The sequence below is a fragment of the Brachyhypopomus gauderio genome, chromosome 15 (genome assembly GCF_052324685.1).
Source record: "Brachyhypopomus gauderio isolate BG-103 chromosome 15, BGAUD_0.2, whole genome shotgun sequence".
In the NCBI taxonomy this organism is placed as follows: domain Eukaryota; kingdom Metazoa; phylum Chordata; class Actinopteri; order Gymnotiformes; family Hypopomidae; genus Brachyhypopomus; species Brachyhypopomus gauderio.
Genome location: NC_135225.1, coordinates 6,679,486 through 6,693,941, shown reverse-complemented (window position 1 = coordinate 6,693,941; position 14,456 = coordinate 6,679,486). Strand labels below are relative to the sequence as shown.

Below are 14,456 nucleotides of genomic sequence, written 5' to 3'. Positions count from 1 at the left end.
GTAGGGATAACCAGCTAGACTCGCTGAACTCCCGCACCAGTCGCGAGGCAACGCCGCCTTGTTAGCTATAACAGGTCGGCGACGACAAGCTCCCTCAGCCTCCGGGACGGGGTGGTAGAGCCACCCGACCTGGGGGGAAAAAACCGGCCGCTAAATCGACATCGACCACGCAAGCTAGCCGAGGAGAGCTAACATGGCAGTCAATAGTGCTGACGCCGAGACTTAAAGACGGCGAACGCCAACGGGCGCCAACGGACGCGGCGCTACGGGTCGTGGCGTCACCGTAACGATGGTGGGTTGCCAGATCACGCTCACCTTTCGCCTCGCAGTCGGCACAATATTTGTTGTCCTCCTCCCTGAGCATTTTGGACAGGATGGCCTGATGCTGCTCGTTCAGTTTCAGAGCCTTCTCCCGCTCCGATCGCGTCGTCATTTCTGCCCGGGTGTTCTTTGTTGTATCGTTTCGCTACACGACCGACAACCTTTCCGCGAGATCTCTGTCTAATGTGCCGGTGTCGGATGGAAGATCATCCCCCGAAAGAAGCGCACAGCGTTCCGTGTACAGTAGCGGATCGCACGGGTTGCCAGAAATCGACGGAATATGGCAGATTGAAGCGACTACCCGGAAGCGGAAATGTACGCTGTGTGAATGAACGCCAGACGTTTTAGAAAGTAGTATTTATTAAGTAGTACGGTTTTTAATAACCATCGATATGATACTCAATTTCCCGTAAAATGTTAGTTTAACGTTTGTTTTATGGCATACATTAGTAACTTGTTTATTTCTTAGTGACTCGTGTGACCCATTCTCAGCTGACGTAAAAGTAAAGGACAGGAATGACGTGCCCATTCCTATCCTGTAATACCTGCTTCTAGCTAGGTCACTTCACACAGGTGCACTGACACCTATCAACATATCGCCTTTTAACATACAAGTGACTGCTCTGGTCTCCACATTTCTAAGGGTTTTGTGAAAAAAAATACATAACGCAAAATATACCCATCATCATTAAAATATTTACCGCAAAATATGACATTATATGAATACATTAATATTATGAGATCATGTTTTACTTAATCATCTCCGAAAAATTACTCCATACAAAATTATCTAGATCACATGGTCAAGTCAATCACCAGAATAAAAATTTTAAAAGGTCATACAGTGCTCATGATTGCCTGTAATTGTGTATCCAACACACTCTCTCTCTCTCTCTCTCTCTCTCTCTCTCACACACACACACACACACACACACACACACACAACTTACATTATTGCTGACAGTATAAGTGAATGACATGCCGTGATGTTGAATAAAGCATTGTGTCGGACTTCTGGTTTCACACAAGTTGTAATAGTTGTAGTAATATAGTAATACTTAAAATACAAGCCTACATTTAGAGGATCAATACTGAATGTTTTAATTTGTGCATTATGACATACATCTTTGAGCGCTGTGCAATGCTGACACTAAAGAATTTTTAAATAGAAAACATCAAAAAGAAAACATCAAAGTTTACTTTTTACACATGTAAAACAAAAATCTGACTATGTGCTAATTAACGAATTCAGTCCCCAAATGTATTACATGATAATCCTGCAAGTAATACCGATACCCAATTGGAACCCCATATCTGTAATACACAAGAGCACACACACTACAGTTAATACATAACTGTTAACATGCTTTGATGAGATCAGTTAAAAGTCAATACAACGTCCCTTTCTTTCCCAGTCACCGTATCGTGTTGGCTCAGGGCCCGTGGGGCCGCCCTTCTCCTTTGTGCATGGATTCACATCATTCGGGAACTCTGTTTAGGAAAACACATTATATGGCAAGTTTACATTCAGAATATAGTCCAATCTTCTCGTTGTATATCCATGAGATTTAAAATACATGGGTTTATCTTAAATATCTCTGTAGACGTTAGACTAGACATAGCGTAAAAACATGACCAGTAACATTTCATAGGGAATAATAATAATAATATACTAATGCCCTACTTTGAAAGACGTCGTTAGTTTTGTTTTTATCGTCCATGTCGAACTTTCCCTGTGGCGTGTTTGCCTTCCGAAGTGGAGCCTTCTCCTGTGTCTGCCCTCCTGCTGAGTACCATGCCGTCCTGGAACATGCTGCAATATAGGCACATCATAACTGCAAACGTGTGCACCAATATTATTGCCAATATCGGCCATTATACGACCACATCTTTAACACAAGATTAGCTGCGAGTGTCTGTCTGGCTCCAGATGGCTGTGACAGCGACCATGCACGTTAGGCAGCAGTAACTTAGTTACTTGTAGGTAGGCTTTTATTATTAAAACCAGTTCCCGGTTGCACTGTCATGATGAAAGAAAATGATACGTATACTACCTGCATATGTCGACTTTAACAATAATCCATTGTGTACACAATAACTGGCGTTAAGAGACCAAAAACGTAAAAAGGACATTCTGCACGACTACCTGCTATTTTGGCGCTCTAAAATGACGTAGTACTTCGTCATCATATAGAGACAGTCAATACATTTAAAGTGCGTGTAGCGGCGTTGTTCACGTGTTTGGAAATAACATCATTTGGGGAGAACAGAGCAGATAGAAACTGGTAATACTGGAAATTAATCGTCCTAATAAACGCATATGCAATTTAAAGAAACTTTTATGAAAAACCCCGCTCTTGCTGTAAACATTTATTCTAACCAAGGAGGAGCACATCTGATTTCACTTGATTGTTCAGTCGGATTTTCTGTGCGTCTACTTGGCAAGGAAAGCCCGCGGTCACCCTCTTCCCCACATCTGCTATACAACATTAGAAATGAGGAATATGAGTAGTATTATTATTAGCAAACAAACAATGATTAGTATTTTTATTAATTGTGGTCACTTAAATTTTCAAATTTCCAAGAAATGAACTGACATGGAATACTGCAGGTATATAAAAGCAGTGCTGCTGCCAGACAGGTTGCATGCTTGGCCAAATTTGCATGAAATAGTAAAATAGTGTGGTAATTTCTTGCAGAGTTTTGTGGGTACCACTCTTGCTCTTTTAAGTGCATTTTTTATTAGGTTAAAACTAGATCCTAAAAGATTCCCTGCCCTCACAGAAGAATTGAAGAAAAAAAGGACAAAAGAAAACAAAACAGGAGAAAAAGGCAGAAAGATTCCTTAATTATTCAGAAGATGAAACCTAACTAATGTTACAGTTTGCATTAGGTGAGGTCTACTCGCATATGTTTGTGACAGCATTTGGGATCTTATTTATGTTAAACAATCATAAACAGTAATATCACAAAGCAACTATCAACAGGGTAAACTATAGTGTAAGCACTGTATATTATAGTATAGGCATAGTGTATTATTTAAAATTCCTCAATAGTTTCCTGGAAGACTCACAACTCAAAGTTCCTCTTGTCTGAAATGCAGCTAACAACAATATGTACTTATTTCCCGATCATGTGCAGCGTAGCCTGCAGTTTGTGGAAAGTTGCTACTACAGAAGGCAAAGGTTTCTCCACAAAATCAAAAGTCCATAAAAAAGATTAACTGAACTCTTTTACACACTTGCTTCTGGAAATATCATAGGCTTTCTTGGCCCAAATATACTGAATTGATTTTGACAATGCCAGAATGCATGCAATCAACTGAAATTAAGGACATTTGAAATAGCCAGTTTTAATACATTGTAGTATTTGCAAAGTGCTGATGAAACTTAAACCTACATTCCTTTGCAGCAAATGGCAGAGCTTCTGGTTAGTTTCAGAAACACTTTCACATCTGCACATAGTTAATACCACAAACACTCTGTTGCACTCCCTACACAAAGAGAACATACATTCATCATGCAGCCAAAACAGTAATTCACTCTGAGGGGAAATCCATCATATATCTGCCAGATATCTACAGTTATTTACCTATGGTGTGTTGCCATGGTTCCTGTGCAAAGTAAAGCAGGAAACATTAGCGTCTCATTGCTGATAAGAATGAAAGGCTCATGAGAAGGCTCATGTTATCTCATGTAAATCAGTATTAAACTAGTTTTCAATAACTAACTGATTTAGGATTTAGGATAGAGTAAAATAGGTGGCTAAAAAGTCTTAAAGCTGAATTAATTTATAATATAACTGACCTTTTTGTTTATTGTATAAGGCTAAATAAACTTAAACCCAGATTTCCATTAAGAACAATACAAAATGAATCGTATTCTAAATATACTACAGAACTAACTACAAGACTCGTTTGGTGCTGGTGAGCTGTTATTTAAATCTCGCAACTTACTTCCATTACAAGTGCTTAAGTAAACCAATGTTCGTCTTAGCCTAAAAGAAAAAACAACGAAACAAACAAATCTCAAACTATCTGTGTAGTTCATGCTGAATTTAATAGTCATTTCCAACACGGACGATACTTTTTGCGTGGCCTGCTTTAGTCCAGAAAGAACATACGGAAAACGTGCAAAAATGCTGTGTATAAAAATATATAATAATACTTGTGTGGGTACACCAATAAAATCCTTATTACAAACACATTTTTTCGACACTATGGCAATTGTTGGTGTTTACAATAAACTATTATCTTGTTGGTGTTCACTTAAAATAGTTTTCACACATGAAAATGTAATTGGGCGTCAGATTGGTGATATAACCAAGCTATGAAAAAATTAAAAATAAATACGATATAGGCTACCACGTAGCAATGGGCCTATGTGGTGAAAATGTGACTCAACGCAATTCGGCTATTATTAAATTGTATAGATAGCCCATTTCAGTTTACAAAAGATGATAATCTTCCTAATCGCAGTTGGAAACGCTGCTGATCTTGCTGGTGTTTTCAGTCCATGGCTGCAGGTTTTGTAACGCGAACAGGGAGCTGTTGTGCAGGCAGATGGGGTCCGGAGTTACAGGCTGGTTTATTGTCTTTTGAAAGGCCTCTTGTTGTAGTTGCATCAAGATGCGGTTCGCCTGCTGCCTCTCGGCCTCTCTCTCCTCAGCGGTCTGTCTCCTGAACACACGTGTGGAAAACAACAGGAACAGCGACAGTTTGCCCGTTATTACCCACGAACATATGAACGATGGATAGACGTTTGCTCAATCTCTGTAATATTTTGAAGTTGTAATGAATGTTATTTATATAAACGTTATTTATCCAAATGAAGTAAACTATTTATCTATTGTGGGATTTAGGCAATTCGTGTATATGAACAATTTATATACATTTTTATATTATGCATAAAAAATGGTTTTTATGAACCCATGAGACATGTATTTTAGAAAGCATGTTTACGCCTTTAATAACTTTCATGACCCCTAGGAAAGTTAGACTGATTATAATATTAGACATGACATCCACGACATAAACATAATTTATATAAAATAAACAATATATAAAAAAATAACATCCGAAAACAATATAATTAACTCATCAATACATTAAGCGTCATGCAAGAATACCTAGTGTGTAAATAACTCTTTCCATTCAAGAGCTTTCCCTAAATGATTGTCCAGTATCATATATATATATATATATATATATATATATATATATATATATATATATATATATATATATATATATATATATATATATATATATATATACTGATATACTGAACGACGCCGCGAATTCAATTTCAATTAAAGTTTTTACTTGAAACCTTTTTTTTTTTATCGAACATAATTGTATATGGATAAGATGTACTTTTGACATAAAGATTGCAGCATAAAAGCTCACCTCCATTTCGTTCGTCTGTTCTGGAACCATGTTTTGACTTGAGCATCAGTCATTTTAAGTGCTTTCGCCAAAGCTGCCCTCTCGGCTGACGCCAGATACTTCTGACGGTGAAAGCGCTTCTCCAGCTCACAGATCTGCAGTCTGGTGAACGACGTCCTGGGCTTTTTCTTCTTGGGAGGTGTCCGGTTCTGGTATGGGTGACCTATACGGCGTGTTACAGTGAAGGGTGAGAGCGCCACTGGATCGGGGAATAAGGCGAAAGCAAGCGGAGAGAATCAGCAACACGACAGAGCGAAGCAGTGAAGAGAAAGAAATCTATTGGGAAGAGATGCAGTTATAATAACTATAGCACGTGCTAAGGAGAACTTCAGCAAAGCAAGCAATTTGCAAGAAATATACTATTAAAGATAGATAGCCTCTCGTAAAGAATAAAGACTTTGTTGCAATTATAAACCTTAATTTAGGATATTAGGATATGTCTAAATTAGGGTAGTCAATTTCCAGTATAATAATAGTCTATAGTCCACTCTCTTAATTAATCTGAGGTGCATCTCAGCTGAATAAATTAAGTAATAATAATTTTTAAATAAATCACATTTCAAAATAATTCCATAACACGTTATTAATAAGGTAATAGTCTGGGCTGCCAGATTCAATCGTTGAGAAAGTTAAATTTAAAAAGTAATAATATAAAAATCAACGATGAACAGGCCCAGACGACAACAAGAGCATCGAATAATCAAAGCAATATTTAATGAGATTCATCTTTTTGTACATATTTATTGTATACTTGTGTTATAATATTTTAACCAGCAAAACAAAATAGGTTACCATGCATGTAGTACTAAAAGGAAAATTAGAAACGCGAAAGTCCTTCACATTTTACCATTTATGCAGAAGTTAAGCGATTTTATATAACACGTCACAATGGCTAACATTGCGCGAGGCTCCAAACGATCTAATATGTTTTTTAAGACTAAATATTTAAAGATGGTATCAGACCATAACCAATATTTAGCACCGTGTACATCCATATTGGCTACGGTGTCAGAAGGTAACACGGTTAATGACTTTTAATCCATATATTCTGTTATGTTACCTGTAAATCTCTCTTTGGTATATCGTCTGTTACTCTCCATCCATGGAAACGTTAATCCCGTGAGATTATTTATTGTGCCCATGCTTCCCATATTTGGCACCGTAGCTCCGCTTGTGCCAATGGACGCGTGAACACCGTTCAGCGGCCGGTGTGCTGGCACCCGGATTACCCCCGACGAATTAAGATTATTCCCGTTAGCGCCCATGCCCATGTTCATGTTGTACGGGTTACCGAGCGCAGCCACGCCGCACGCGTTGCCGTTGTATCCGCCAGAACTGTTGTTGTTGTAGTTGCCCGTCATGGTATTGTAAGCGGTGCTGACGATGCTCCCCAAGCCGTAGTCCAAATCCTGCATCCTGGGGCTGGAGATCATGCAGCTCCCCTGGTCTGCATTGTTGAGGATCTGATCGATCCCGAAACTGATGGCGTCGACGTGCGCGTGGTGAAGATGCGCTCCTATATTATCCATGGTGGGAAGAGGCGCGCGCTCCAGCAGACCTGCAGCTTTCCACGCTCACGTATCCAGATGCTGAAGTGCACTTTAGTCCAGAACCGTCGTTATCTAAACGCGATGACTGCGTGAGTATGTGCGAGAAAGGCTGAACTTCAGTCGTTTGTCCTTTTTTTTAACCTCCTTTTTGGCTTATAGCGAGCCTACCGGATGGAGCCGCGGGAGCATCAATCAAAATGCCAAGTAGGCCGGGTAAGATTAAGCCTCCGGTTCTGGGCTTCGGGACTCAATTGGCTAAAGAAACAAGAACGAGTCCATTCCCCTTTAAGACACCACTAAAACACGTATTCCCCTTGCTGAGGTGGTGGCCACTACAAAGTGCATTTTCTGTAGCCTAAACAAGCAACACGATACCTCTGTGACACGACGAATATTTAACTAATGTCATATATCTCCAAGTAATTTCAGCATCACGTTCTTGGTTAGTGCTTGGACAAAACGGTCACTTTTAACAGAAGATAAAACATTTTAGCTTCGGCTGGCAAACTATCGAAGATCAAGGATTCATTGGTCAAAGCACAAAAAAGAGATTGTTCATATTTAAAATGTTAGACTCCAAAGACGCCGAGATTTTCTACTTTCACGCTGTGATTTTACTACAGTTCGGCGACTACACCCCAATAACGTTGGAATGATTTCACTGTATTCCTTTCAACTTTATTAACCTTTCCTGCAAGTAAAGAAAAGCCGGTTAAACGAATCAAATGAAATACTTGTCTAGTGTGTGAACTTAAGTTAGACAGCAGAAACATTTAACATAACTCAACAGTTAAATGCAATGTTCTGCAGGTCAATTAGTCAATAAAATAGTAAATTCATTGGAATATACGCCCTACATGTGAATCTAAATTCAGAGGGAGCGCTCACTAGGTCGAGATAGGCTATGTCCCCTACTGCACGGTAGTAATCTATATAGACCTGTTAATCATATTCGTAACATACTTGGAATTCTTAATTTTGAATAAAAATGTCGAGATCTATGAATAGCCTGCAGCGACATCCCCAACCCCCACCCCACTCAAAAAAAGGGAAAAAGCTCAAGTGTAAATCACTTTTGAGCACTCTATTAGGTGATGGCTATATTAAAGAGACACTTTTGGGAAACCTGAGCTTGATACATGCATTAAGGTGTGTTTAATTATTTTTCATTTCTGACAGTGTTAAATGTCACAAATTAATACGGACATGAAACAACGATAAGTTAGTAATAGACATTTTAAACACACATTGATGTTAGATGCGAAAGATGTCTTTTGCAAAAGTGGATGCATTATTCATGCGCACTGAGAGAATAAAGCGAAAAGACATAATTTCGTACAATTAATAGATAGGATACCTTTTGTACCACACATTGGGATTTACCTTTAAAAAAAGAGTACAATACAAATTCTGAAGAAAATCTGCATTGCCATTTATCATGTGATTTATTAGAGCAGAATATTAATATATGGTTGGTCTCTTCATTCAGCTGACTGCCCATCTGACCAACATAAAACTTTTATCGAATGGCCCTTATGCGTCTACCTACAATTTAAAACGTAACGACACCAAAGTGTCTTTTAGTGTAGGCTAAAGTATTATTCTGCAGTATTTAATAGAATCAGATAATCCAGTCTCTCAACACGAGGCATTAATAAATACGCTAAGCGTAATATGAGCACCCTGATAACAATATACTGTACTCTATCAGTCTATAATTATCCCCCATTCAAAAATATCAGTATCTAGTATTATCTAGTAGGCCTATATCACGTTTGCTCATGATTGATCTAAGAATTTTTTAATAACATTTAAATATATTCTCTTGGATCATATTGGTTGAACTGTTTAAAAATCTATTTAAAAAGTCTTAGACTCCCGGGTTGATATGAAAATTGCACGGGCACATATAGCACATGACTCCAATCAAACACAAACACCTTCTGTGTGATTTTGGCTAAATTACAGGTAAAACGCCGAGATGATACCGTGATGATTTGGGTTCAGTAGTGGCGTTTTCTTTGGACGTCTTTACTTTCTTACCAACGAGAGCTCATTTGCTCTCCGAATATCGCGTTTCTTTAAGCCGGGTTACCTGCAAAGTGACTGACATCTGAATCCTGCAGCACTGGCGCCACGTCCATCAGCTCCATCCCGGAGACGTGCGAGCGAGACACCAGTCGGGAGCGCGCAACAGCGCTGGTCACATACACTACTTATATTTAGCCTAAAATGAGCTTTAAAATGATTATTTTTTTTAACTTGAGGTCATAGTGGAGATGATGTTGTATGGTGGAAGACTCTCAACTGGATATGACAATACAGCGGATTCAGATTTAGTGAAATCAAGTGTCTTGTAATAAAGTGTCTTAGGACACGTGTTTGCGTCTACGCGGCTGTCTCCTTATTTGCGCTGAAGGAACTGTTACGGAGTTAGATTTACATGTTTCTATTGAACACAAGTGATTTTACTGTATAAGTTGCTATACCTTCGTGAGGTTTGCTAACTCCACGCAAACAAAACATTAACCCATGTTAATGATGAAGATTGTGTTTGCCTACAACTCACTTCTGTCTGTCACTAGTGAGAATCATCATCTGTTCTACTGATTAAATTAGTCTACAGCAATTCTTTCCCCCCAAAAAACAGCACAAATCTAACAGCACAAATCTAAGATTTCCCTAAAAGTAACCTAACTTTTGTTAGCACAAAATAAATACAGGCGGCATGTAATTGGCGATGTTCTTTGTGGAAGGACCGTTAATGATTAGCATTGTGTAAATTAAGAATTTCAAGTGGAAACTAATACTTGTGTGTTTTTTGGGAAGAAGTCCAAAACTAATTATAAAATTTAATTACACTTTGTGTAAAAAAGCATAATAGTTACTTTTTAGTATATCCTCTACCATTACATATTATAATTTTAAAGAATTTATTCTCTTCATTTTATTCTGTTTTTTTATTTATTCTATTCTATCGAATATAATGTTCAGTTCAGAAAAACGCTAAACCCAACATGGATTCGTAGTAAAATAATCACCTTTAGTAGATTTAGGCTTCTTCTCTCTATTTTCTCTTAAGACACTCTAACTTATTTTGCTTATTTTATCTTCTAAAACCACTAACCACAACTTAAGTGTCTGCTCTCAGGCAAATGGGGCTCATATTTACCTCCTACAATTCACAATTCCACAGAGCTCTGAATGCAGGAACCAGCAATAGTCTCTGACACAAAGCAACAATTTAAACACTTCCAGAAGATTCTTGATGTTTACTGTGTGGACACTGTGGATCAGAGCAGTCATAGACTGTAGATTTGTAAAATAAAGAATTTACCTAAGAGTCAAATATACCAAGTATGATGGAAACATACAATAACTGAAAACATCTCGCTTATATTTGAAATAGCCATGCCGTCACTTAGCTGCTGTTGCAGTGCATTTAATGTCAGAACTGCAGTACACTCACCATTAAATACAGTGACATACACCAATGTAGTTGGTAAATGTGACTTTAATTTAGTGTTTCAGTATACATACCATGATGCGTCCTCATCACATCAATGCCAGTTAGTGCATCCATTATAGCTCTTTCAAATACAAAAAGTCTAAATGTATATATTTAACCTATAGATCTATAATTTGTGCTTATCAGTCATGTAGCTGAAAAGCAGCCAAAGTACATGGAAATACAAAATGGATATGTGTTAGATTTATGTGGCCCTGATTTAACTGTTTTAACTAAGGTTAGTTCAGAATAAACCAACACTATGGGTTTGTGCTAAATGAAGAGCAGAGTCTCAGGTTCACTGTAGTTCATCTAATTAGTAGATTAATGAATTTAATAAGTATTGTGTTCTAAAAAAATATCAGATGGTTAGTAGCTGTATTCCTGGACATGAAAGACTATTTGAACCTGAAATATAACAATTTCAATCAAATTTTCTAATGAAATGACCTATTTAATGTATCATAGTAAGAACCCATTATTCAGTTACCATTAGCAACTGCAAACAAACATTACTGAAGATTGGATGGATTTTTGATATTGGCCTAGAAAACAAAAAAACACAAGAGATGATATATTGAGTATTACATAGAACTAAACAGACTCTCTGAAAAGCAAGAAAAAAGTTCTGGCGAACAAAATGCTCAGTGTATTGCCTGGCTACTATCTTTGTTATCATAAACTAAAGCCAGAATCATTCCGTAGTCGAACAAATGTCAGTATAAAATGTCCAGTGAAAGCACCTCTGTGTCCTTTGAACCACAGGGCTTTGTCTTCTGTGCTGGACCGTTCTGAGGAAGGGGTATGGCAAAAACATTTCAGATGCAAAATCTATTTTGTAAGTCTATTTGAGACTCCTTCCAGTTGTCAGTACCTTTCACTTTTTGTGAGTGTGAACACATTATTTGACAATCTGGTTATCACAAACACATCTGTTATGAAAAAAAGAACCAACAAGGCTTTTTAAAGCCAAGTTCTGGGTGAAAGGAAACGTTATGATTGATCAGAACCAAAGGCACATATTGATCGTTTCAGAATATTTGGTCAAATAGACCAAATAGAGAGGGCAAAAGACACAGTGAGAACTACAAAGCTGAAAGCTGATCGTGCTCCAGTTAGATGGAGCGCTGAGGGACACAACCATCATTAGCTTGTTGTGTCTTCCTTTGTAATGACTTGTTTTACTTGACACAATGCCAGTACAGCGGTTGAATGGTGTCATTATCAAATTATATTACACTGTTTGATATACTGGGAAGAAGGTGAAGCCAGTGTAAACTCACACACACACACACACACACACACACACACACACACACACACACACTCACTCACACACACACACACACCTAGTTTCCTCGTATATATATATATATATATATATATATATATATATATATATATATATATATATATATATATATATATATATATATTCAATCTTCATATTTATATTCAATTCATAATTCATATATATGAATAGTTTATCTATTCATATTGATATATCAAGATATGTTGAATAGATCAACTCTTCATTTATTGAAACATTGAAACATACAGTCTATATCTGATATCTGATATCTGACACAAAAGACCAAAAAGTATAGAAATATGCCATTTTTAAATCACAAATCAATTATAAACCTCTGCCTTTTAAACCCTTTGGATTAAAATACAAAAAATACCCTTCTCTCTCAAAGATGTTTAACCATGTGGTTTATGAACCATGAACAGTTTTAAGGAAGCCTGTAGTTGTTTAAAGGTATTTATTCTCTCTTCTCATGAACACTATCAGTCTGGCCTTTAGCGCACCATGTCATCTGCTACAGATGGTTTTGTGATTGCAACAGAAGAAACACTGGATTACCAAATTCTACTTAATCAGTAAATTTTTATCTTATCTAATTCGGGCATAACTTACTTTCATTTTTAAACCCACATCACAAAAAGTTCACTCCCTCCTGGAAGACATGCACTTCCTGGGGTTCAGCGTCATGCTTGTGGCTGTGAGAGACACATGACTCACTGGTTGAATTAAACAGCAGATTTATTGCCATGAGGTCCCTCTCCCATCTCACATGAACACATGGGAAGTCTCATCACTTGCTCCCGGCACCATGTGGACTCACTCCGTGCCTGATGGGGGACTTGACACCCATGACAGCGGAAGCTGGCCCTCCCTGCCACTGCTGGTGCACCAGTGTTCTCTAGTGCGAGTGCATCCTGTCGCCTGGTTTATTTAGGGGAGGCTGGATAGGCAGACCCACTTCCCTTTCCCATTCTAAGCACAGCACCCCAGCTGGGACCTGTTTACTTCACAGAGATGGATGGATTCATCCCACCAGCTACTGGTCATTACATGCAAGCACCCCCCCCCCCCCCCCCCCATCCCGACTCCTCACACCCCCCCCCCCCCCCCCCCCCAACCCAGCGATCCCCCGAGTGTCATTGACTCAGGGAGACAGGGGACTTCTCCTTCTCCATCATGGTGGATTAGCATACTCCTCTCTGCAGCTCTGTGTAAAGCTCCCTGCCCAAACAGAGCCAAAAAGGAGCCACAGAATGCTGATGCCGTTGGTTCTGTGAGAAAATGTGAAATTGATTCTTCAAATTAGTTTTCTAGAAGTTTAAAAATAGTTGTGAAATTAATAACTATCATCTGAGACATGAAACTCTTTATGTAAAAGTGGACAGAAAATTCGTATAATTTTGACATGGCAAACATGTGGGGTTGTTTGTTTACACTGAAGCCCACATTTTGTGTCTTCTTCCGGTGCTTGCCAGAGAGCTCATTTCTCTATAATTACACTAACCTATTTGGTAAGGAGAATATGCTAGACACTACAAATGGGTATTGGTAGATTAAATAAAAGGCTTTGGAAAAGCTTTTAATGAAAAATCTAAATATTCATTGAAAATAAGCAGAATCCAGTCACTGGAGCAGAAGGACAGAGGGTAGAAAGGAGAAAAATATAAGGGAGCATAAACAATGTCCAGCAGTCCTACTGAAAAGGGTGCTGTTATTAATCAAAACTATATATTATGCAACCTAATCTTTCTTTTTGTTGGCTTTATTATATTTTGAACACAGCTCCATCCCATCTGAATGCATAAGCAGCCTTACATAAACATTATATTCATAATTGCATTGTTGCAAAAGCAGGCAATTATTTCTCATTAAACCACTGACTCCAAAACAGTATCTACAAATAGTGCAGCTGGGTGAGATCATTAGTCCCCTTTAGCAGAGCCCTACACTGTGCTGAGCAGCGGGAGACACTACAATCTGTCATCACGCCGTGCCTTCAACAGGTAGGTTGCTCTTGGCTTTATTCGTTTGGCCTTGTTCCTCGTGCCCTCTTTCCAATTATGCAGTCTGCTACACCATAACAAACAGAGATCCGTCGGCCCAAACGTCCAACACAGAAACATAGGCACAGACTGGCTGGTGCCTGTCCTGGCCTCGGGGGCCTTGCCGCGCACCTAATGATCCGGTCTGATAGACAGAGGTTGTGGGCCAGGGCTTAGTGTCTGCTCTGACACGGCACCTCCACACCGACACGCTCAACGGCTGCACCTTTCAGCTTTACCTCTGGCCAACACTGACAACTCCTTCAAGTTATTTTTTTCA

General features: G+C 38.6%; 2 protein-coding genes across 3 annotated transcripts in view; both read right to left on the bottom strand.

The window, feature by feature from the left end:
• Window positions 1-627, bottom strand: part of smap1 (small ArfGAP 1) — a 94,886-nt gene extending 94,259 nt beyond the window's left edge. The window contains 1 exon segment of the mRNA XM_076974347.1: window positions 316-627. Coding sequence (XP_076830462.1) covers window positions 316-433 — 118 coding nt within the window. The 5' untranslated portion in view covers window positions 434-627.
• A 3,733-nt stretch (window positions 628-4,360) lies between these two features.
• On the bottom strand, window positions 4,361-8,565 carry tlx1 (T cell leukemia homeobox 1). 2 transcript variants are annotated; one of them, XM_076974348.1, is made up of 3 exons: window positions 6,828-8,565; window positions 5,729-5,966; window positions 4,361-4,999 (listed from the first exon to the last, which is right to left on the bottom strand). In XM_076974348.1, exons 1-3 carry the CDS (start codon window positions 7,294-7,296, stop codon window positions 4,789-4,791), a joined length of 918 nt encoding a protein of 305 aa, XP_076830463.1. In that variant the 5' UTR covers window positions 7,297-8,565; the 3' UTR covers window positions 4,361-4,788. The 2 variants fall into 2 exon arrangements, with proteins under 2 accessions (XP_076830463.1, XP_076830464.1); XM_076974349.1 differs by having other exon boundaries at window positions 5,729-5,930; window positions 6,828-8,560.
• Between the last annotated feature and the right edge of the window lie 5,891 nt (window positions 8,566-14,456).

What these genes read in the sequence shown, in the direction of transcription:
- tlx1 (XM_076974348.1), bottom strand. Translation starts at nt 7,296, where the DNA reads ATGGATAATATAGGAGCGCATCTTCACCACGCGCACGTCGACGCCATC. An exon ending in TACCAAAGAGAGATTTACAG is followed by an intron (nt 5,967 to 6,827) that starts GTAACATAACAG and finishes TCCCCGATCCAG; the next exon opens with TGGCGCTCTCACCCTTCACT. An exon ending in AACAGACGAACGAAATGGAG is followed by an intron (nt 5,000 to 5,728) that starts GTGAGCTTTTAT and finishes ACGTGTGTTCAG; the next exon opens with GAGACAGACCGCTGAGGAGA.